A 24,717-nucleotide genomic window follows, 5' to 3' on the forward strand; every position below is an offset into this window, starting at 1 on the left:
AAAAAACTATTAGCATATAGTGTGGTTCTAGGAAGGGGCTCATTGAAAATTCTTGAGTGCCTAAGATTGTATGTATTTTCTTCTGGGTTTAATATATATGGTTGAATAATTTCATGTAGATAATTTGGGGTTATTTTGTTTGTTATTTTAAAGAAGAAGATGTGTTTATGTTTATCCCTCCTATTCTGTAAACTTTCCCACCCTATTTCTTTATATAATATACAGTGGCTAGTGCCTTTTCTTAGACCAGTAATTATCCTGATAACATCAAGCTGGATAGATTCCAAGAGATCTTTTTCTTGTTTTGTACAGTTATCCCATATAACACAAGCATACTCTAGAATAGGTCTGATAAGTGTAGTATACAATATTTCAAGTGCCTTTCTACAGATTTTATATTTTAACATTCTTAGAACATTTACTCTTTTAGATGCCTTTTCAAAAATAAAGTTTATATGATGTGTCCAGTTACCCTGTTCATTTAAGTAAACCCCTAGATGTTTGTGATTTGTAATATTACTTACCCGAGTATTATTAAATACTAGGTGTGGATGTAGGTTATCTGCAGTAATTTTCTTAGATACTATTAAAGATTCAGTTTTATCTGGGTTGAAACGCTAACCTTCGGATATTTTCTTTATTGATCTCCTAATTATGTAGGGCTCGGTTTATACAGAGTGAAAGTGTACCAGTATACGATAGTATAAGTAAGTATAAGTAATCAGTTTATTTTTTTGTATATTGCAGTACCTGTATTGCTCAGAAGGTTGCTGCCCCCACGAGTTCTGTGCCTACGGGAAGATCTGCTATCCTGTGTTACGGTGCAGTGTTCCCTGTCCGGATGGCACCTGCGAAAACGGACTGTGTATGCCGAGCAGACCATGTCATGCAGACCGACAATGCCCAGACGCCTTTGCATGCGCCATGAACTTTAACCTGGGATACAACACCTGTCAATATGACCTTGACATCGGAAAAACGACCTGTGTCGATCGCTATGGTAATTCAGTTGCTACGAAATTGGTAACGCCTTAAAATGGCCAATATGATAAAACAGCAAATCGTCAATGGATTCGGCTAAAAACGTAGTCTTATATGGGAAAAGGTTATGGAATCAGCGTTGAATTTAGATTTGATAATCAAGTAGCAAATCAATGGAAAATATGTACGAATACGCGAACGGCAAAACTAAATCATACACACAGTGTTTGCTGTTTTCGTCTATGAAGGAGATTGTCGACATGTTATCACTTTACAGAAATACAACACCTCCTTAACTCGTTCAAGATGCAGCAAGGCAGACAAAATCGACTTCCTTCGGGAAGAGGATTGGCGAGAAACGTTGGCAGATGGCAAGAAACATTATGTCTGCACCTTGAAACTTACGACCTGTTTCACCTCGTACAACACCCCAGCACAGTAAGGTTACAAGACTGACTGTTCAGAAACCCACGTGATCAGGACTAAGGACTCCACCACATGACAGGAAACGATTGGATCGATACCTTATATATGTTACAAACACTTGCGGGTCAGTGGTCGGTCCACTAGATGACAGGTATGAATGTCCCTTGTCTACTCAAGAAAGGTTCACTCGCCATTGAAGGAGATGTGTTCTGTATATTTACACAAATGACTTATTACAAATCAACTGAGCGGCATTTTTCTGTATCAACAACAATAATTGTGTGGGTTTTTCTCACATTATTTTATATATCATAAACTGAAGACCTTTCACAGAATACATTAATTCATACTAGCATATATGTTAGGTTTTATAACTGTTTTTCTATGTGAAGCACTGTCATGTACCATAGTTTTACGATGGATCACCACAGCACGAGAAAAATATAATATAGCGATAGAAATGAGGAATACATTGTGTGGTAATTAAGTTATACACCAGGGGTATTATTGATAAGATAGTTGCTTCAACTATTATATATATGTGTGTGTTTAAAATATTCGTCATGAAATTATTATTCAAAGTGACAAAAGTAAAGGACGATAAGGTCAGGACCAAAGTTAATAGCTAAACATAGCTAAGATTGACATGATTGACAATGAGATTACATTACACAACTAAGGGGATATCTATTAAGTTGTAATCAAGAATCTATGTTTTGAATGACATATTGTGTTCCCCAATTCCAGCAAATGTTTTCCCTGTCGTGTACATTCCATTTCTTCAAAAGGTTGTGCAAATGTGTAGCTACCAATTGCAATGATGAGAAAACGTGACAGTTCATAATAAAACTAACTTTCCTCTCGTCAATGTTCACCAGAATCTGTAGTTGGTTTCATTTTTATATGTTTTTGACGTATTTCCACTTTCAGTTAAGTGTTGAATGCGTGACAATTAATGATTATACAAATATATTGTATAATGCACTTTTCTCACTGCGTGGAATATGAGAGTTGTGGGGTACATTTGGTAGAGCATTCCATTTTACAAACCAGTAAATGTGCAATAAGGTTTGATTCCCCGAAATTTTCACTTAGTAATACTGTCAACAAATGACAACCAAAATGTGAAACATTGGTTTCCTGATTATTAACCATGAACGTCAAGAAAAATCAAGCCTTTTGCCAATATTTCTTTATCAAGACGGAACATTGAACGATAATGATATCAAGGACTTTGTCCTTAGTTAAATAGAAGAAAACTTATTTAACGGTCTTTTCAGTAAATGCTATTAAACCCAAAGTTCAAGAGGAATAATTGGTAAAAAAAATAACAAAAAAAAATTCATAGTGAATACCTCAATATCATTATAAAAATGCAAAATTTTAACTTAGAGTATCAACAGACATATAAAATGTTCAACTTAGAGTTAACATACAAATAAAATGTTCAACTTAGAGTTTACATATAAATACAATGTACAACTTAGATTTAAAATACACATACAATGGTCAACTTAGAGTTAACATACAAATACAATGGTCAACTTAGAGTTAACATACAAATGCAATGTTCAACTAAGAGTTAACATACAAATACATGGTCAACTTAGAGTTAACATACAAATGCAATGATCAACTTAGAGTTAACATACAAATGCAAAGTTCAATTTGAAGTTAACATACAAATGCAATATTCAACTTAGAGTTAACATACAAATACATGGTCAACTTAGAGTTAACATACAAATACAATGTTCAACTTAGAGTTAACATTCAAATGCAATGTTCAATTTGAAGTTAACATACAAATACAATGGTCAACTTAGAGTTAACATACAAATACAATGGTCAGCTTAGAGTTAACATACAAATGCAATGTTCAACTTAGAGTTAACATACAAATACTTGGTCAACTTAGAGTTAACATACAAATACTATGGTCAACTTAGAGTTAACATACAAATGTAATGTTCAACTTAGAGTTAACATACAAATACATGGTCAACTTAGAGTTAACATACAAATACAATGGTCAATTTGAAGTTAACATACAAATACAATGGTAAACTTAGAGTTAACATACAAATGCAAAGTTTAATTTGAAGTTAACATACAAATACACTAGTCGACTTAGAGTTAACATACAAATGCAATGTTCAACTTAAAGTTAGCATACAAATACATGGTCAACTTAGAGTTAACATACAAATACAATGGTCAACTTAGAGTAAACATACAAATAAAATGGTCAACTTAGAGTTAGCATACAAATACAATGGTCAACTTAGAGTTAACATACAAATACAATGGTCAACTTAGAGTTAACATTAAAATACAATGGTCAACTTAGAGTTAACATACAAATGCAATCTTCAATTTGAAGTTAACATACAAAAACAAATGTGTAACATTATGAATCGGGGAGATATCGAAACAAATTGTAAGTACATCAAGACAAAAACTGTTCTTTTTAAAATCCAGAAGCGAAACAAGGTACATCAGATCTATTTTCAAGCTACTCTATCACCCGTCACAATGTCTTTCTGATATCAAATAAAAATATCGCCATCAATGTTTCAAAACACAAGTGAACATGTCTTTAACCATGGCACACACTACCATCACATGGTTGGTAATTAGATCCTGGTGGCAACCTCACGTGTCCTGAAGCCTCTACGATACAACTTAAACAAAACATTTGACCATGAGTAAATAGACTCTTTTAGGATTTGCTATTGGATTATGTCAATGTGTTATCTTTATGTGACCAAAAGCATGTGTCTTAAACTTGACAAAGGTAGAAGCTTATACCAAAACGTTACATTAATATACATATGTGCCTCTATCTAAAAGTAATAACAAATCACACCTTGAGCAATTCAACCTAATTTTGGGACACAGATGACACGGATGCCGTAGTACCAGAATCACTGGTTATGCATATCATGTGTGTTTCCGGTAAACGGTAAAAACGAAATTGAACATTAAAGATATCAATTTTTTTTTAGTGAATGGACATAACAGAAGACGAAAGCTGCAGAGCGTGTTTTATAATGAAAACGATCGAGATCCAGTTAGAGTTTTTGAATGTTTGAAATTGAAGCTTACAAACAGGAGAATTTGTACATAGGAGTTTTCGTACACGGATAAGATATCCAAGCATGTGATTTGTTAATATCAGCATGGATAGAAGAGAAGGAAGCTGGTCGTAGTCGCAAAAACAATCCAAACCTCTTCCTTGAAATAACACGTAGGACAAAATGATATAAACAAAGTACAAAATAAGAACACAGATGACTAAAAAGCGAAAACAAAAAGAATAAATAAAAAAAATACACAATGAAGTAAGCAGATAATAACACCAGTAAACAGAAGAAGAGAATTAGAGATACAAACAGACAAAATGAAAGAATATAGATAGAAGGAGTTAAATTAAAGTAGAAAACAGACAACAGAAGGTTAACAAAGAAACAAAATGAAAGTAAGCAGAGGAAAAACGACTCAGGGAAGTAAAAAGATGAACAAGAGCGACAAATGAAACTAAAAAGTGTAAGAAAAGAGACTAAGGGAGGTAAACCGAGGAAGAATGGAGACATATGAAAGTTAACAGTGTAAAAAAGATACAAAGTAATGTAAATTGAGGAAGAGGAGAGACAAAGGGAGGTAAACGGAGGTATTAAAACAAGTTAACGGTTAAAGAAAGAGTCAAGAGGAAGTACACAAAGGAATAAAAGAGATAAAAATATTATCATAGGAAAAATTGCGACAAATATAATGAACAGAGGTAAAATGAGACAAAGGGGGGTAAGCAATGGAATGGGCGGGACAAAAACAACTAAACAGAGACAACTAAAAAGAGACAAAAGGAGATAAATTAAGATAGAATAAGACAATATGAAGTAAACAAATAAATAAATGAGAAAAAAGGGAAGTAAACAGTGATGGAAAAGAGTCATAGTGAAGTTAAGAACATAGCAATAAAAGATAGAAATATTGATAAACAGTTGGAAAAAATACTAGATGATTTAGTTGTATAAAAAAGAGACAAAGGAAAGTAAACAAAGGGTGAAAATAGACGAAAACAGTATACAGTTGTAGAAAAGAGGTAACAGGAAGTAAATGGTAAATGCAACTATTAAAAAAATCAAAAGAAACACAGTAAATAGAGGTAGGAATAAGACAAAAGAGATAAGAAAGAAGTAACAAAAGATAAAAAGAAGTGAAAAGAAGAATGATAGTAGACAAAGGGAAGTTTACAAAGGACAGAAATAGAATAATAAAGAGATTTAAAGAAAGTCAGAGAAACGACAAAAACCAGTGAACATGTAAAGCGAGAAAACAAAATAAAATCTGTTAGAAAAAAAACCCGATGACAACGGAGAAGGAAAAGAGAAAAATGTGAAGTTAAAAAAGTGAAAAATTGAGACAAACGGTTTGTTTGTTTGTTTATGTTTAACGGCCAATAGACAGCTGTGGTCATATAGGGCAATGGTGATTTATTTATTTATCTTATTTTTTTAACAAACATGTGAGTAGCGAAGATAAAATCAGATAAAATAGTTCATTTAAAAAGCATTCGCATTGTATGTGTAGATAATATAAAATAAAAAAGGGGGTTAAAATAATAAAAGAGATAACGAATAAATAATATGGAATATGTGATATATATATAACGTCAAAAAGGGTAAGGTGGTTTAAAAGACATCAGAGTCTATAAAATAGACCGATGTGTTTAAAATCGGAACATTCTATTAAAAAATGTTCCACTGTAAATGGAGTGTCACATGCGTGGCATGAAGGTAGATCTTCTCGTTTTAAAAGGTACGAATGAGTAGGATATGTGTGCCCAGTACTGAGCCGAGCGAGGACAACTTCCTCTCTACGATCTTTCCGACTGGGAATAGATGTTTTAAGTTTCGGTTGTATCTTAAAAAGTTTGTTGGTGGTCTCGAGAGACCAGCGTTGCTGCCATTCATTTTGAATGGCTGTACGAATAGTAGGTTTAAAATCTGTGTATGGTAGTTTGATATTTGTTTGTTCGAGATTCAATGCATTTTTTGCTTCCCTGTCAGCAAATTCGTTGCCTTTTATTCCGACATGGCTCGGAATCCATAGTAAAGTTATTTTAGACTTTTTTAATATACGAGATATTCGAAGAGCAAGGTTTTGTACGATTGTGTTTTTAGGATCTCGTAACTGTAAACTCTGTAGGACAGATAGAGAGTCTGAACAAATAATTGCCTTTTTAATGCGGTGTTCATCGATATGGTCGAGGGCCAAACCAATGGCGCATGCTTCAGCAGAAAAGATGGAGGCGCCGTCTGGTAGTCGGACTGAAGTGCAAGTATTGGCAGTACAGCAGGCTGCTGCCACTTTCTCACCTTCTTTGGAGCCATCGGTGTAAAGTTGTGTATGAGAAGGGTAATTCGAAATGCATTCCCGAAAGGAGGATTTGTGTTCTTCGGGCATAACACTTGATTTCCCTCGCTCATGTAATGTAAAGTTAAAATCGGGGGTTTGAATGGTCCACGGAGGAACATCAGATATGTTAAATTCAGCTATGTCCGTCAATTTTATGTTGAGTTCTTGCAGGAAATTCAAAATTCGGATACCAAATGTTGGCAGAAGTTTTTGGTTTTGCGTAAATATGTTTTGGTATTTGGGGTTGAATACTTGGTTGAAAGCAGGATTTTTAGGGTTTGATTTTAATTGAGTTGCAAATTGTAATGAAAGTTTTATTCTTCTGTCATAAAGGGATGGTTCATTTGCTTCCACGTACAGGCTTTTTACAGGTGTTGTTCGAAAAGCTCCCAGGGCAAGACGTAGCCCTTGGTTATGGATTGGATCTAGCATCTGAAGGTACGAACTGCGCGCTGACCCGTATACCATAGAACCATAATCCAGTTTTGTTCGAATAAGTGATCTGTATAGGCGCAAAAGCATTTCACGATCCGCTCCCCAATCAGTATGAGAAAGGACTCGTATAATGTTTAACGCCTTGGAACACTTATCCTTCAGATACTTTATATGTGGTATGAAAGAGAGTTTCGAATCAAAAATGAGGCCGAGAAATTTAGTCTGTTCAACAACAGGAATTCTAGTGCCATCGAGTGTTAGATTTGGGTCATTGTGTGCTTTTCGTTTTTGACAGAAATGCATGCACACAGTTTTGGATTTAGAGAATTTGAAGCCGTTTTCGTCTGCCCAATTTTGTAGTTTGTTTAAACTCTGTTGAAGTTGTCGTTCTATCGTGTGCATGTTCTTAGATCTGTAACAGATCAAGAAGTCATCCACAAATAGCGACCCTTCTGTTGATTGACCAAGACATTTGACTATATCATTTATTTTAAGTCCAAACAGTGTGACTGATAGGATTCCACCCTGTGGGACTCCCATTTCCTGTTTAGACGTTTCAGAAAAAGTTGAACCAACACGGACTTTGAAGTGTCTATCTGATAGGTAATTAGATATAAAATTGGGAAGGTTTCCACGTACGCCAAGGTCGTGAAGATCTTTCATGATGCCATACTGCCATGTAGTATCATAGGCCTTCTCAAGATCGAAGAACACAGCGACAAGGTGTTCTTTCTTGGCGAAAGCCTCTCGAATGAACGTCTCTAATCTGATGAGATGGTCATTTGTCCCTCTTCTATTTCTAAAGCCACTTTGAAGAGGGGATATTATATCGTTGGCCTCAAGAAACCAAACCAGTCTAGTGTTTATCATTCGTTCTAAAGTTTTACATACACAACTAGTCAGAGAGATAGGACGATAGTTGTTTGGGTCAGTAGCATCCTTTCCCGGTTTTGGGATAGGTATAATTGTGGAGTTCTTCCACGAATCGGGAATCTTTCCGGAAGCGTAAACTTGGTTGAATATGTAAAGAAGGCATGTTAGTGACGAGTCCGGTAAGTGCTTTAGAAATTGATATGGAATATCATCAGGACCTGAAGCAGTGTCCTGTGATTTTCTAAGCGAATCAACAAGTTCTGGTAGGGTAAATTGTTCATTATAACTTTCTTTGTTTGATGATTTGAAATTGAGCCGTTTCTTTTCTCTCTTTTTTTTTAAAGACTGGAATTTTTGGGAGTGGTTTAAAGGGGATGAGTTTTTAGCTATGTTTTTTGCAAATGCATCAGCAATTTCAGTCATAGACGAGAAAATTTTGTTTTTATTAATGAGGTGGGAGGATGTTGCCTTTTTCTTTTTCCCACTTATTTTCCGAATCATATCCCATACTTTTTTTGAGGACGTGTTTGATGATATCTTGGATACATATTCTCTCCAGCTGTTTCTTTTGTCAATTTTAATTGATCGCCGAGCCTTTGCCCGCCAAATTTTAAATTCACTGTAGTTTGAAGCAGTTGGGCAATTGAAGTAGCGTCTTAGAGCAGCTGCCCGATTACTGCGTGTTTTAAAAGATTCTTCAGATAAAAGGAACTTCGTAGGTTTTGGAGCGGATTTTGGAATTGTCTTTTGGGCAATAGAAGTGAGTGTTTCAGTAAAAGTTTTGATAGGGTCGTCGAGGTTAGTAAAATTGTCTATGGTTAGTTTTTCAATGCACATGTGTTGGAATTGGACCCAATCTGCTTTGTGCATATTTCAACGAGGTAGAGGATCATCAAGAGGAGTCCCAATATTCTTAAGAAAAATTGGGAAGTGGTCACTCCCACAAAGATCATCATTTACCCTCCAGTCATAATCAAGTAGAATGGATGGATGGCATAATGATAGATCAATGTGGGTACGAGAGCCTGTAGCAGGGTGTAAATAGGTAGGGGTATTGTTGTTAAAAAGGCACAAGTTGTTTTTAATTACAAATTCCTCAATACGTCTTCCTCTCACGTCTGTGTTGGGAGAGCCCCACAGGCTCTCATGACCATTAAAATCACCGAGGATTATAAATGGTGTTGGAAGCTGGGAGACGATGTTATTGAGTTGCTCACAAGTGAAAACAATATTCAGAGGGAGATAAATTGAACTGACGGTTATTTGTCTGTGTAATATTGCACAGACAGCAACAGCCTGTAAATTTGTGTTTAATTTGATAATTCTGTGAGGAATTTTTTTATGGACAGCTACCGCTGCGCCACCTGCTGCTCTGCTAGCTACAGTTGGAATGTTAGTGTAGAGTGATAAATTTCTAAGCGTGATTGGGTTTTAGAGCATTATTTCTTGTAGACAAAAAATAGCGGTTCTAAATTCTTGATTCTAGATTCTGAAATTCTATATATGCCTGTAATCCGCGGATGTTCCATTTGATAATTGTATTATTTATATTTTGCTATTTTGGCTGGATTTCGATGGAGTCGGAGCACGAAGCGCTGAGGCAATCGTCTCCATCTCATCATCGAAACCTAGTAGGACATTGAACCGGTTTGTCGGGTCCTCTGATCCTTTGCCAAAGGTGACATTCAGTTCGGGTCCATCAGATTTGCCCCTCGCTATTATTTTTTCTTTTTCTTAGGTCTGTTGGTTGGTGATGTTGCCTCTGACCTCAGTTGGGATCGAGGAACAGATGTAAGTGAGCGAGATCGTTGCGACCACATCTGTGCCTTAGATGGGCCAACCTTTGGAGGGTTTTCTCCTGAAGAGGAAGGTGTTTTTGATGGTGGTGCTGGTTTTGATGGTGGTGCTGGTTTTGATGAAGATGCTTTTTTTGATGGTGATGCTGATTTTGACAGTTTGTTTGGTTTGGTTGGTTTGGTTAAAGTCGTGAATCGGGATGGGTCTCCCGTGAGGATTTTCAAGTTCTGTTGACCAGCCATGTCTGGGACTTGTGAGCCCCAGGCAGGTATGTCTTCAGACGCTTGAACAGAAGCATCCTTGACTGCGACATTGTCAACCGGCGACCGGACTTTCGTCACTTGTGCATATGAGGGAGCAGCCACGTCCGTGCTCTCCATTATCCTCCTAGCCTCGGGAAAGGAGACATTTCGGGTATATTTGACCCGCAATATCTCTCTCTCTCTTTCGATTCCAGGCAGGACAGTCTCGAGACGTAGCAGCATGCTTTCCCTCACAGTTGACACAACGCAGGTTGGCAATATCACAGTCGCTTTGTTCCTCATGACCTTCACGACCACAATACTGGCAAACGGTCTTCCGCCTACATCTTTTAAGGATGCCCGTACTTCTGGCAATTACGGCATCTTAGTGGATTAGGGATGTAGACGGAGACACTGCACCTTTGGTAACCAATCACTACGGCCGAAGGCAGTGATGGGGTAGCAAAGGTCAGTACAAACGTGTCTGTTGGAACCAACTTATTGTTTTTCTTGGACAAAATCCGTCGTACCTCAGAGACTGTGATCTCCTCCTCCTGGAAGTACTCCAGTATGGCGGCATCAGCGTCATTGCGCAGGGCGGGGCATCTGATTACCCCCTTGCTGCTGTTTAGTGATGGGTGTGGTTTCACTATAACACTGATACCTCCAAAACTTGTGGTACCCAGTAGGTTAATCGCCTGTTGTTTGCGAAAAACTTCGATTAGTAGATCGCCAGATCCCAAAGGTTTGACGGACTTTACGTCCCCAGCTATTCCTTTTATACCCTTCCTTAACAGAAGAGGAGACAATGTTGCTGCAGTTTTTCCACTAGTGGTTGACGACATGATGATGAATTGTGGGAATGTGGTAGTTGTAGGGTTTTTTCTGTGTTTTTTTCATTACCCATGTATGTTTATTAATTAGTTCACTGTCTGTGTCCCCGCCCACCCCGGAGCCAAACGAGGGGACACTAATATCAGCTCGGATATCCAGCGCCAAAGTGTCAGGGATACACAAAGTAGTATACTCGTAAAAGTATACATAACGAGTATATATATTACCCGGAAGAGCATACTCTCGCGATTGACCCTAAGCCACCGCCTTCTTTGAAGTATGTAAACCAAGGGCTCGGCGTGACCAGCCGATTGGTGATAGAGAGCCCATACCACCTCTCGACTACCCAGAGTTCTAAGCCAAAGTAGTATGTTGCAGAAAGTCGGAACATGTCTCCCTCCAAACCAGAGTTCATCAGTGATTCCGACCCCTGCTTAACCACCAGGATCTTCTTCCCCTAGGAATACGAGACGCATCCCACGGCAAACAGGTTAGCTCAAATTGGAGCTACTGTGAAAGCCTTCTGCTACATTGACGCTCAGAGCGCGACAATAGGTACCAAAAGAAGTAAACAGTGGAGACCAAAAGAAGTTAACAGTGGAGACCAAAAGAAGTAAACAGTGGAGACCAAAAGAAATTAACAGTGGAGACCAAAAGAAGTTAACAGTGGAGACCAAAAGAAGTAAACAGTGGAGACCAAAAGAAGTAAACAGTGGTGACCAAAAGAAGTTAACAGTGGAAACCAAAAGAAGTTAACAGTGGAGACCAAACAAAAGAAGTAAACAATGGAGACCAAACAAAAGAAGTAAACAGTGGAGACCAAAAGAAGTAAACAGTGGAGACCAAAAGAAGTAAACAGTGGAGACCAAGAGAAGTAAACAGTGGAGACCAAAAGAAGTAAACAGTGGAGACCAAAAGAAGTAAACAGTGGAGACCAAGAGAAGTAAACAATGGAGACCAAAAGAAGTAAACAGTGGAGACCAAAAGAAGTAAACATGAGAAGAAAAAGAACAAACTGATATTCAGGGAAGTAAAAGGGGCACACAAATTAAAGTTAAGTAAAAATAAGACAAAAGGCGCAAAAAAATGGTAAAAGTTAACAGAGGCTGATAAGTAGCCGAGGCAGAAAGCAGAGGAGGAAATTGGGAAAGAACTATTGATTCAGACACCGATGAACTAGGAGTAGGTGTTCTAAGGGCATGTCGTCGGATTTCATTACACAATTATCATGATTACCTTGTATCAATAAAATGAAGAAGTAAAATGTTGATAAAAGCACAGGCATATACTGCTTTTTATGTTAGAAAGAGATAATAGGAATAGGATTCTGCTTTCGGTTTAACACTGTTAAAAAATTCAATTGATCGAATACTAATGTGTTGTTGATATATACGATTTCGTAGTAATGTATATCTGTGAACATGACTCGTTTACAGCCCATATTTATTATAAAACCGTAATAGCTTTTGGGTCTATAGTATAATTATATTAACTTAATTTCTGTCTAACATAGTCCTACCATATACAATAATCGTACATTCGAATACCCAATAGATAAGATGTAACAGAATGAGTGATACTGTATAGTATCGAGAATTTGTATATCTTATTGTTTTATTGAAAATTGGAACAAATTAAATATACATGCGTGCATATCCATTTAACAAACTGGTAAACATAAAGGAGTCATTAACGCAAACAGAATACGATTTATCAAGATAAACCACATAGTGTATTTCTTACATCCAACAAAAGTATATAACGATACAAATATAAAGTAACCGCACGTTGTAATCAACTTTTGATTCAAGAATAAGCACATTATATTATCGTTATAGAAAACTTTGACCGAATGTTAGAAACAACGATTTTCAATAATATCTCAAGATCCATGTTATGAGACGAATACAATCAATACAACCCAACGTCAGAGTCTTCAGGACACTGATCGAAAGACTTCTGGTCCCATTTCTGTCCTTTGTGATATCTGATGTGGTCCCAAAGGCCACCTTAAACCTGCATAACTTTATTTTAACGGTACAAAAATCAATCTATGCTACAAGCAGAATCTACGCGTAAGGTGGCAGTTGTCTTGTATTTCATTTCAGACTTACCTTAAATTTCGATTATAAGATCAATAGATGAAAATTGAATTATCGATCAATGGGCCAGGGGTGAGACGCCATTGTTATAAAGACCACTACGGATTGCACTGACTACGATTAAATTCCGAGCCGATTGTTTAAAACCAATGGTTTTCATCAATATCTCAAGGTTGCGGTACATGTAAGCCTATAAAGAACTTCCGTATCTGATTTATTTAAATTTTTGGATGAATAGTTCTATGCTTTTCACGAGGATTACTTAGCAACAGTGAATTAACGGAAACCATTCGCCCGATAACTATTATTGCCCAGAAACAATGAATGATCTGTTTATAACGATCTTCTTTTTATGTTTGTCCTAAGTTCATATTTCAAGATACAAGGTGGAAGCTTCTGATGGAGGATTTCTTAGTCCCCGAGGTTAGTTCTAACTTTGATGACCAGATTTATCACTTTTGTGTAGTGGCACGATCCATTGTATACACACTTTACTAATTTGAAATTAACCGTTAACTTTTGAAATTAACCGTTAACTTTTGAAATTCATATAATTAAGGGGTGTGTCTTACGGACATCTTAAAAAGACATGTGCTTTCATGTCCATCTCCGGCAAATAAATGTTGACACAAGATATATACTTTTGATTTAAGTGTAATTAAGAGAAAGTGTTGTGAATTTTTTTTTCTAAAAATGGAACTTTTTATGATATTTTTAACATTAATTTTTTACTATTTTAGTTCCTTTAAAATTCCCCAGTTGAATTCCACGCGAGCGAGTGTGGCAGAATACCTATATTGTACGTGTGTAATTAACGATATATTATTCGACACGTGTGTAATTATCGATATTTTATTCGACACGAGTGTAATTATCGATATATTATTCGACACGAGTGTAATTATCGATATATTATTCGACACGAGTGTAATTATCGATATATTATTCGACACGAGTGAAATATATATGAATAAATATTAATTGACGAAAATTATTTTTTATCATATCTGGCGCCAGATTCTATGACTGTAACTCAGCGGCTACTCAGTGCATTTTTACTGTTAGTTGGTAATTTCTTGTAAGATTTCCTTACAAATAGCATATCTTTTATGTGGTTCCGTAAATACTTTGATGTATTTACTGAACGATATAACGTAACGTCAAGATTACTCTCGCGGGCAAATAACGTCGATCACACTACAAGTTTTTGTTGAAAACTGGACAAACCGATAAACATTAATTTGATAACCCATAACAACTAAAGAAAAGAAATAACAAAGTTTGTAACTTTTATGCACTTTTCTACATTAGATTGCATGTTACTCCTTATATATAATGAATGAAAACATTAATGGTGTGTTAAGTATTGAAAGCAGAAATTCGTGTTTTGATAGTAATCAGATGTTGGTTTTTGGTGTTCTTGATTAGCAATATCTCTTGAACTATAGAATTTTATCAACAAACCTATTAATTGTGTTCTTACATCTTGCAAACAAACTACGTTTTATATACACAAACTGTGTTGTCGGTTCATATTCTTGTGACGTTTGTATTTTGTTATTATTTAAATAAAACAATACTGCCATCTTTTACGTTGTATAAGTCCCTTTTAATCCTTACCATTAACTGTTTTGGTAAGCTACATTAATTATCTCCGACAGTTTTCATTAACATTTACATCCAATGCAGTGTTTTATCCTTTGATAACTAAATGATGTATCTCCTATACTTAAGAAGACATCTAATAACATAACTGAGATATTTAAATTGGTTGTGAAAATATCTTATAAACAAAAGAGACACATTTATATCATTTAAATGTATATCTAGTCTTTATATATTTCGATTTCTTTGAGAGATATCTTTTTTACACATGAAATTATTTCAATTACTGAATTGTAGGGGATATTTTAAATTAATTTAAAGATCTCTTTATTATTTCTTTAAATAAAAAGTATCTCTATTTCTTTTAGAGAAATATCCTATTCATTTTAAGGTATTTTATGATTTTTTATGATATCTAGTTGAATCGAGATATCTTTATTTCATTTAAAGACATCTATGATAGTTTTGCGGCCACACCTTTGGTAGTAAATGTGAATTTAACTTGCTTGTCATATGTTTGTTAACAGTGGTAAAGACCCAATAAGTATTGCATTATATTGATACTGTTCTGTCTTACATTGACACTGGATCTATGATTGAGCTTATTCAAAAATGTGTCTTTCATGTTAATGTTACTCATTTATTTTCGGTTGATTAACACATTAATAAAGCCAAGTTAACGAACGACATGATGTCTCCACATGTAATGCTCAAACGTACGTGTAAATGTAACTACGTTTGTAGAATAGTACTTCAACGTCGTAGTTAGGTTAAGATGTGCGTGAGGTCATCGATCGTTATTCGATACATGATGCATTAGTACCTGTTTCAATCCAGTTGTCAGATACAATAATGTGAAATAGACCCAGTATTTATCCAACTTAGATATCATGTTATTTCAGCACGAATTAACATCTATACCCGGTAAATTGATACATCGAACTTAAGCATGTTAGTGACGGGGTACTTAATATACACTAACGTATATAGGACCAATAGTATTGATTGCTCTTAACTTAATGAAGGAGTGTTTTATCCGACGTCATTATTTATGCTTAAACCCTCCCATTTTACAAACATCAATACCAGGGAAACTGATACATCGAACTTTTGATCTACCAATGACGGGATTTCAGACAGCAGCGGTCCATTATACCTGCACCTAACACATAGATTCAAGAGTAGTGATAGCTTGAAGTTAAATGATTATTTCCTGACAGATGGAGTGGAAATCATATAATTGAAAAATGTGTCTTTAAAACCATCATGTAAATTGTATATATTAGGTGATACACATATATATCCTGACATGTACCTAGGCTGGAAACTACATATTTCGATACAGATTCACTGAAGGACTCGTGGCGGGGATTATATAACACACAATGGATTAGATATATATTCTCCTGGAACTGGTATAGTACAGGATCTAGTGTTAACACTAAGGAGTGAGGTACGTATTGAAAACAAGTCAAAAAGAGGTAAACATATTCACAAGAATGTCAATTATTGTCTTTCATTTATTAGTAAAATTGTTTTAGATATCTCCATGATATTTGATGTTTAAGAATAAGATATTTCTTGTGTTGTTATCAGATTACATCACCAGGCAGTTTATCTTTGTATCCAGATCACATTATAAAGATGTTAGCCTGATAAAGACACTGTATACTTCTATACAACAATATTGATATGCAATAATTCCATTTTACTTTTATCTCGTTTTGCTCGTTTTAAGTATCATCGGTTGGGCCCCAAAACACTGATTTCTGAATCTTATCCTTCACGGATGGTTCGTCGATGAAGCAGAAGACGCTTACCTTTCAAGAAAACTGATCTTATTCCCCTTGTGGTTTTTTTCCAGATTATTTTACAATTTTATTTTATAGAGGAAGGGATGATCCTCCATATTTTACATATACTTTTATAGTTCGGACATTGGCATAAGAATTTTGATAAAATAGTATATTGGTTAACACTATTTTGGTTTTACGAACACATTTTTGAAGATGATCATGTTACAACAATTTAAGAATATAAATAACAATACTTTAAGCCCAACATCAACTGCACTAGAACAAAATATGAAAGTTTTCACGAAGACTCTAGAAAAATAATACACAGGGAGAATAAGACCAGGTTGTCCGGGAGTGCTAGCGTCTTCTACTCCATCGATGACACCCGCTGCCGTGTAAATCCAGGTATACTCTAAGTAATGCCATATCCTTAAATCATGAACAGGGTTATTGACAATGAAACAAACAAGGCACACTAATAAGCGTAATCATTATATGGATCTTTGTACAACACAAAGAAATAACATATAACCCAATGTGATCATGATGGCGACCGGAACATGCCGATAGTCTTTGTCAACCTGCATCCCTGGAAACACAATGTTGTAGGGCTATCTGTCAGTAATCGGCAACAAAGGGACACGACGTACCGCGACGCCACATTCAATGGACTGTCTTTATGCCCTCCGCTCCATAAGACTGAAAACAAGCTCTAATTGCACATGAATCCAATTATTACGTCACGTGATCACTAGCACTAAGCATTGAAGTAATTTTGACATGTACTTTGTTAAATGTAAACTGTTATTTTTTTTAAGTATGTAGGATTTTGATTTGTTTGTCACTGATATGTCACTGATAATTTCTTATCGTTTGTCATCAGTTTGCTTGGAACACCAGAAAGGTCAGCAATTATTTATCAACTCAGTTAAACAGGAAAGACTAAAGTCTAAAATTTCATCGCCATTTTGGTGTATCAGTATCTATCCTCGCTCAGTATTCATTGATCGTTTTTCGATACATGGTTCGTTTGCGCCTGTTTCATCTCGTCTGTGAAATAAAATTATTTGATGTAAACTTACTATTGATTAAAATAAGTGTCGTGTCGTTTCAGTACGTGTTTATGCATGGCTCATTTATTGACAAAATGCAGCGAAGCGTGTAAAAACGGATATTGTTTAAGTGAATAACGCACTGTTTCCATTAAAGCCATGCTTAGGTAAGCGAACGATTAAAGTCCAGATCGCTACTAATTACCATACGCCGATACCAGCAAAATTGTAACATCGATCACAAAATATGCAAAGATGCAACGTAAAGCAATAGAGATCGAATATATCTTAATGCATATGAGGTCCTGATAACTTTCAACATTTTTTATAATTTTCATGTAAAATATAAACAATGTTATGGTTATTTTCCAGTATCAATGGAATTGACAACTTTTCAAAAAAGTTACAAGTGAAAGCCAAATCTCCTAAAATAATCATATAACTTTAGTTTAAAGTGGAGTTTCCCAAAAAACATGACGGTGGATTTTATATCAAGAAAACACCAAATACCAAATGATGGGTTTTGTTTCAAGCTAACTTACTATCCATTCGAATGTACTGGAAAGTGATTCCGCCTTAAAAAATTGTAAACCAGCAGAGTTTAAACTTTGGGGCATGGGAATCTCAGTTCTATTTTCTGTAATTGAATGTTGAGATTTTTGATAAAAAGAGGTTTTTGCTTGCCTAACTTATACCTAACATATATACTTTGTGACGGCTATATAGGAGCCTGCTCTTTCCCGAAAAGCCAGGGTGACACTTAACGTTGAAGGCTCTACTGCCACCAGACCTCCGTTAAACGGCCATTCTGAAAGCTGACTGTTGGTCGAGGAGTGAATAAAATAATGATTATTGTAATTATCCTAAATTTCAATATAAATACAACACAAATAAAGAAAATGTTTAACAATTTATTGTAGTTCTCACCCGCTGTCATTATCGCTGTATAACTCCAAACATATCTTCTGGTTTTGTTTCCTTTCTCTGTTAATGTTAAAAGTGATAGTTTCCATTGAAACTTGTCATCGATATCTAATTAAATTCCATTTGCGTAGGTTTGAACAATAACGAAAGGTCTATATTTAAGACCATACCAATAGGCTGACCATGAGATGTTGCAGTAAGATTGATGTTCTCAATAGCGTCTAATGCTTGTTCAATCGATCGGTTTCGGTGAAGTCCTTACAAAATGTGTGCATAAAATACATAGAATAGAATATAATACATATTTACATGTACCGTTTTTAATGCATTCCAACATGCCAATAACACCAAGGACCCGCCTTTACGTCAGATATATTTAACTTCCGAACCTGTCGCTGATGATTTGATCAACACCAATTTTAATGTAGATTTGTTCATTTTACATGTATAAATTATGATAATTCTAAATACTATATTTTTTATTATGTTTGCCACAGTATCTGTTCTAAGACTACAGAGAATGGTTGGTACCTGGTTACTGCTGCTGTCATACGTCATGCAGCTGATATGTGTAGTGACTACAAAAGGTGACCGCTTTACGTCACTGGCGATATTCGCTGGGCATGTCTGGTCAACAAACGTTATAACTTCCACTAGCATGGCATCTTTAACGCTGTGCGGTATGAAGTGTACCTCGGACGGATGTGCGTCATTCACCTATGACGTCACAGATGAATCATGTGTGACATATTCTACGTTAATGTGTGATACTACCGGTGCCACGGTCAAGGCTACAGCTCTCTACTTCTCCACAAAATTTCAAGGTAATCTCTTCTTTAAACAAATAACGCTTCCATAAGATTTGTTTAACCACAAGGATTTAGAATTAAGTAAATGTTTATGATAGCCGTTCTAATGAATGCGTTTTTTCTTTGAACAAATAAAGCGTTATGCTATTCTTTTCCAAAACTGAAGGAACCTTCTTATTTAAATTATTGTTTTCATGTAATTTCGTCCTTGCCATTGAAAGTTACATCGACTTATTTTCAATGTAATCTCTCCTTCAAACGTATACAGTTCCAAAGTAGCCACTTCTTTAAGCATGGCCTCCTATTCAAGAAATTATTACAATTTAGATCATTCTTTAAGCAAAGCTTACAATGTTGGCTATTTGTTCTTGTGAAGAATACATTATAACATGAAACTAGTTGTCAAATGCTAAAGACGGGTGATGTTCTCTTTACAAATATGAACAAATAGTTCATGAGGAACCGAGGCAAGTTATACTACAATGTTCAATTTCAACCATATACTTTTTAATGAATTTGTTCCATCTTTGACCAAGAGTGGAATATCAGAGACAAAAGTTCAGCAAGCACAAATAGCATTGAATGAACCAGTAGAGTGAGTGACCATCGTGTGTGTCGTTACAGATGGCTGTTTAGTAGCAGATCCTGCCGGTGACAAGAAAGTACAATTATCAACAGGTGTCTGTGTCCAGTTACTGTGTGATACCAACGGCTATACAGTAGGTACAGCCACGGGCACTTGCTTTTCGACAGATATACGGGGAAAGACCCTGGAAATAAACAAGGACACGTATAGGTATTTTTCTGAATTTTAGCTTTAATTTCATAAATGCGCGACAGACGGATGGCCTCCTTACAGCTAAAACTCTCGCTAGAAGCATATCAAGCAAGGCAATGGTGATTTTTAACAGCACTAAATACCATTACGTCACTATGTTTAATTAACTGCATTTCACGGAAGTGAAACTTCACTTATTTGTTGGTTTTAACGAATCGCATTGCCACAAGTTTCATGGCCTACTTTTCAGTAAGTATTAATCAACCATATGTTAAAGTTCATAAATTCTTGTAGATAAAGCCATCACTGTTTATTTGATAAATATGACATGCCGCATTCTGAACGATCACGGATATATTGACATGTTATTTTTCTGTCAGAGCAATTCCTATTTTTTTTATTTGCTTTGATTTATTGATTAATCGCGCTGCATTAAATACAATTGTAAATAACGTTATGAGAAGTTCGCCATGCTTGATTAACTACAAGCAAAGTTCAGTATCACCATGAGTTACAAATGTATATTTCTAAACTGTATCAGTACAAACAGTCATGTTGATTGTGGTCCAAGCGTTGCAACATCATTACATTATCACCTGGTAATTAACCAAAGAATGGTTGCTTTTTTGGCAAGAAATGATTTATGTCTCAAACACACACTTTAATGTAACTTGATATTTTCAACCATTTTAACAAAACATAATCATGAACGTCTTAAATATTAAAGCTAACGCATGCCGTCAGCTGTCATTAGTGTACACGGCTGGTTAGCCCATGCACCAAACGCATCCGTCGAGAGGGTTTGCAATGTCAGACGGGTAAAACGTTTGATTTATGTTAAAGTCGGAGAGATCGGGAGAAAAAATTAAAACTACAAGTTGAAGATGTCTGTTCAGGAAGTAAGAGCATGTAATTTCTGATTTTCAGTAATTGGCAAAGGCTAAACAGCAGAAATGCAAAGGTAGTTGACATGTGGAAACCCGGAATTTGAAGCTTTTAAAGAAACTGGACTGGAATATATAGAGGATATTTAATGTTGTCTTCAGTAATAACAAATATATCTAACGAGTATGGCTAATATTTTGATATTTTTCACGAGTGCGCACTCGTGAAAAATATCAAAATATTAGCCATACGAACAATATATTTGTTATTGCTGAAGACATCATTAAATTTTCTATTTATTACATTTAAAAAAAAACCATGAGAAATGTAATGCATTAAAAAAAGGCGTAAATCAGAAGCGTAATACTTAGCGCCATATTATAATGACGTTACGCTTGACAACAAGGCTGCGCGCCATTTTGAATGGAATACTCAACGTTTTCTGTTATTTTCTGGTATGATTGCTTATAAAAATGTTATTAATTGTCTATTTATGTAGATACTTAGGTGTGTGTACCAAATATTTACCACAACAACCACGTATTCTACCGTCGCTTCGTTTTAATCTGAACAAAAAAATCGTTGCCTTTGAATGCAGCGAATAGAAAATACCGTTATGATTGGTCAATACCAAAACGTGGTTTTTCACTCTGTGAAAATATCACTTTTGATGTTTGTCACAATGTGAAAGATGATAGAATCCGATATATCACTGGCAAAAATGTAATAAGTATTTTTTCGTGTGATCTTAGTGGCCAATCAACATACACCGGGGTGTAATCAGTGTCAATGTGTTCAAAGGACTGGTGCTGTGAACCAGTGAGGATTGAAAATACGTTATGACAATTGTGTGATGTGTTTTAGAAGATTGGTTCAATATCTAGTCAATAATTAAGACGAAAAGACTACAAGGGAAGGACAACCATCTATTGGTGGTTTGTTAAAGCAAGGGGAAAGACTTGCATCCCAGCTTTGTCCAACTCAAGAAAACTAGTCAAGGCAAAAAAAAAAAAATTGGCTTGGATTTAGCGAAATGCAAGCGTCGCTTCTACGGAATGTGGACAGTTTCTTTTAATCTACTGATGCTACTCATATCATTGTGATCGAGCTGACACTACCCAGGAAAAAGTGTTGTGATGTGGCGAGGCGAATGAAAGAAAGAGGAAACCCTGAGGCAGGCAGGATTGGCTTTCCCAAGTAGATGATATACCCAGCTATTTCCCAGCATAAGATTTGAAATCTGACATGGTTCTGAAGGCCATGAAAGCAGCAAAACGAAAATCTACCAAAGGCTTCAGAGAAACCACATTGCTGGATGTAGAGAAAGCGGGGGGTTAGATACTGGGATTCATCTACCAAAGCGGTCTGATAGCCATTGTCGACCTACAAAGTTCAGGGACCTACCAGGCTGAAGACGTTTCTAAATCAGCAATATTACCACTCATCAGTAATGGGGTTTATAAACAGGTCGTTAGTTAAACAATAAGACATCTTTTAAACTATTAGGTGCACTGTTTCCAGATATGTTTACGTGTAATTCTTAACACCAAGTCAAATCACAATAGTATGAAAGGCACCACAATAATGCACATAGTATGAAAAGAAAAACTAAACCAAGATATTTCAAACAGACGAAAAACATTTTTGAATTGGATTTGTTAAAGTCAAGATCATAAAATATATATTTTTATGTTGATAAGGTGTCTCAAAAAAGGTTTGATGGAAGCGAGAATTTTAACCGAACTTGGTTGGAATACAAGAATGGGTTTGGTGACGTCAGCGGTGAACTTTGGATGGGTAAGGGCTATTATGGATCATGCTTTATAAATTGGTAGTTAGTAGACTTCGAACTAGACTTTGCCAACCCCCCACCTTACCTATTTGGGGAACTTTGTACATCATAGCTAAGTTCAAGTATTGACAAGTTAGCTGTTTAAATGACCAAAAATAAAGTACTCTCAATGCATAACTCAGATTGTCAAAATTTGCTTTTTAATGTGGGATAGGGGTATGTCCTAAACAATTATAAAGATCAGAAGAGTATTAAAATATCGCTATATAACTCGGTTGTTCATTACAGGAAACGACCTGTTGCATTTCTTAACGAATGTACGGCCACGGCAGCTGAGGATTGAGATGGAAAACTGGTTCGGAGAACAAAAATACGCCGAGTACACCGTGTTCTCCGTAGCGAACGAGGCCGATAACTACAGATTGACGCTCTCGGGATTCTCCGGCGATGTCTGTAAGGAGTTTTGTTTTTTTTGTTAATGTTGTCTATAACTTTAAACTTTTCGTTATTGTTTCTCCAATTATAAAGACTTTGTCAGCTGAATTTGTTTTGCTGATATCGAATATAAAATAACGAGTCATTCAGTTTAAAGTTTTGGAGTTAAGCTGTCTTTTAAGAATTATAAGAGAATATATATATGAACATTCTGACAGTAGATGAATTCTTACATGAATCACCGTTTCATTTGTTTTAACAGTGGACATGTTTTCGGGAATGCATAATGGTCAAGTGTTCAGTACAGTGGACATGGACAACGACGCTTGGGTGAATGGTGCATGTGCGGAGCCTGCGTCCAGCGGCTGGTGGTATAAACTGTGCTACACATGTAACCTGAATGGCCTGTACATAGAGGACTTAGGTGTGGACGAGTCAAACTCGCTTGTCTGGTTCTACTTTACACCTGGCCTCCTCGCTAGACCTCTAAAGAAGTCTAAAATGATGTTCAAATAATTGAACTGGCTTCAATAATGGGTTGTTTGTGAGCCAAATGATAGCAAAACATACATCTATTTTATTGATTTACTTAAGAACAAACTATTTTGTTGGAAAAGATTGTCAACGAAAAGGCTCGCCAGTTGCTGTTGGAAATATTTGACGCCATGTTTGTTGGTCCCAACCGATTTATTGCTGCTACTGATTGAGATTCTTCTTCGGTGAAACATTATCAGGTTGGCCTTCGCTTCAAATGAACCTACAGATTCATCGGCAGACTCCTTTTTTGCATTTTCCCCATATGTTTTGTCTGTGTTTTGAAAAGTTAAAAGACCATTTTGTCATTTCACATTGCAGTGACAGATATGACACGTGTGGACACTGTCTGTAGTTAATATTGTCTAAAGTATATATCTCACAGTTGATTTACTGTATTCGGAGGCTTATCTTGATATTAGGGGTTTTGTGCACATAATTTTTTCTAAGGCACAGAATTTCGAAGCTGTAGTCTTCTTTGAAGACGTCATAATGACCCGATTTTACTTGATATTTCATTATCTACCATGATTACAGAGATATTCACTATGTCGTAAGATCGTGGGTGGATCAGATTGGTACCAAGCAGTACTCTTTACCTGATTTGACGGGAGATCTCCTGACGGGTGCCACATTGTTATGTTTTGTTTTTGTGTCTACTTAGTACCTGTTGTATTATTTAGTCCTAGTTTGAAATTTGTCCTCGTCTTTTTTTATCTAAAACCTTTGCAAACCAAGATTGATAACAGATTTTGTAAGTATTCTACTCATTAAAAAATATTTAACTCCAATTAAAAAGTACTTCTTGATTGTCATCTGAATATATTTAATAAACAATAAGGAAGGTGTACTCATAATATGGTGTCCTTGTTTTATGAACAAGTTATTTTCATAAATTGTCAATGCTGACGGCATAGTGGCAACATTATTGCTTAATCCTTATTTGGGTTAATATAACTTTCACGATACATCCCAAACATTTGGGGGTTATGTGTA

At 35.8% G+C, this 24,717-nt stretch overlaps 2 protein-coding genes across 2 annotated transcripts; one reads left to right on the forward strand and one right to left on the reverse strand.

Annotated features, from left to right (window-relative positions):
• Positions 1-10,525: 10,525 nt before the first annotated feature.
• Positions 10,526-11,020, reverse strand: LOC110459502. The gene has a single exon (XM_021511785.1). It carries the CDS (start codon positions 11,018-11,020, stop codon positions 10,526-10,528), a length of 495 nt encoding a protein of 164 aa, XP_021367460.1.
• An 8,126-nt stretch (positions 11,021-19,146) lies between these two features.
• On the forward strand, positions 19,147-24,449 carry LOC110459503 (ficolin-1-like). The gene is made up of 5 exons (XM_021511786.1): positions 19,147-19,312; positions 19,922-20,016; positions 22,661-22,757; positions 23,041-23,205; positions 23,450-24,449. Exons 1-5 carry the CDS (start codon positions 19,147-19,149, stop codon positions 23,701-23,703), a joined length of 777 nt encoding a protein of 258 aa, XP_021367461.1. The 3' UTR covers positions 23,704-24,449.
• The last annotated feature ends 268 nt before the right edge of the window (positions 24,450-24,717 follow it).

Source organism: Mizuhopecten yessoensis, unplaced genomic scaffold (assembly GCF_002113885.1).
Source record: "Mizuhopecten yessoensis strain PY_sf001 unplaced genomic scaffold, ASM211388v2 scaffold10089, whole genome shotgun sequence".
Lineage (NCBI taxonomy): Eukaryota > Metazoa > Mollusca > Bivalvia > Pectinida > Pectinidae > Mizuhopecten > Mizuhopecten yessoensis.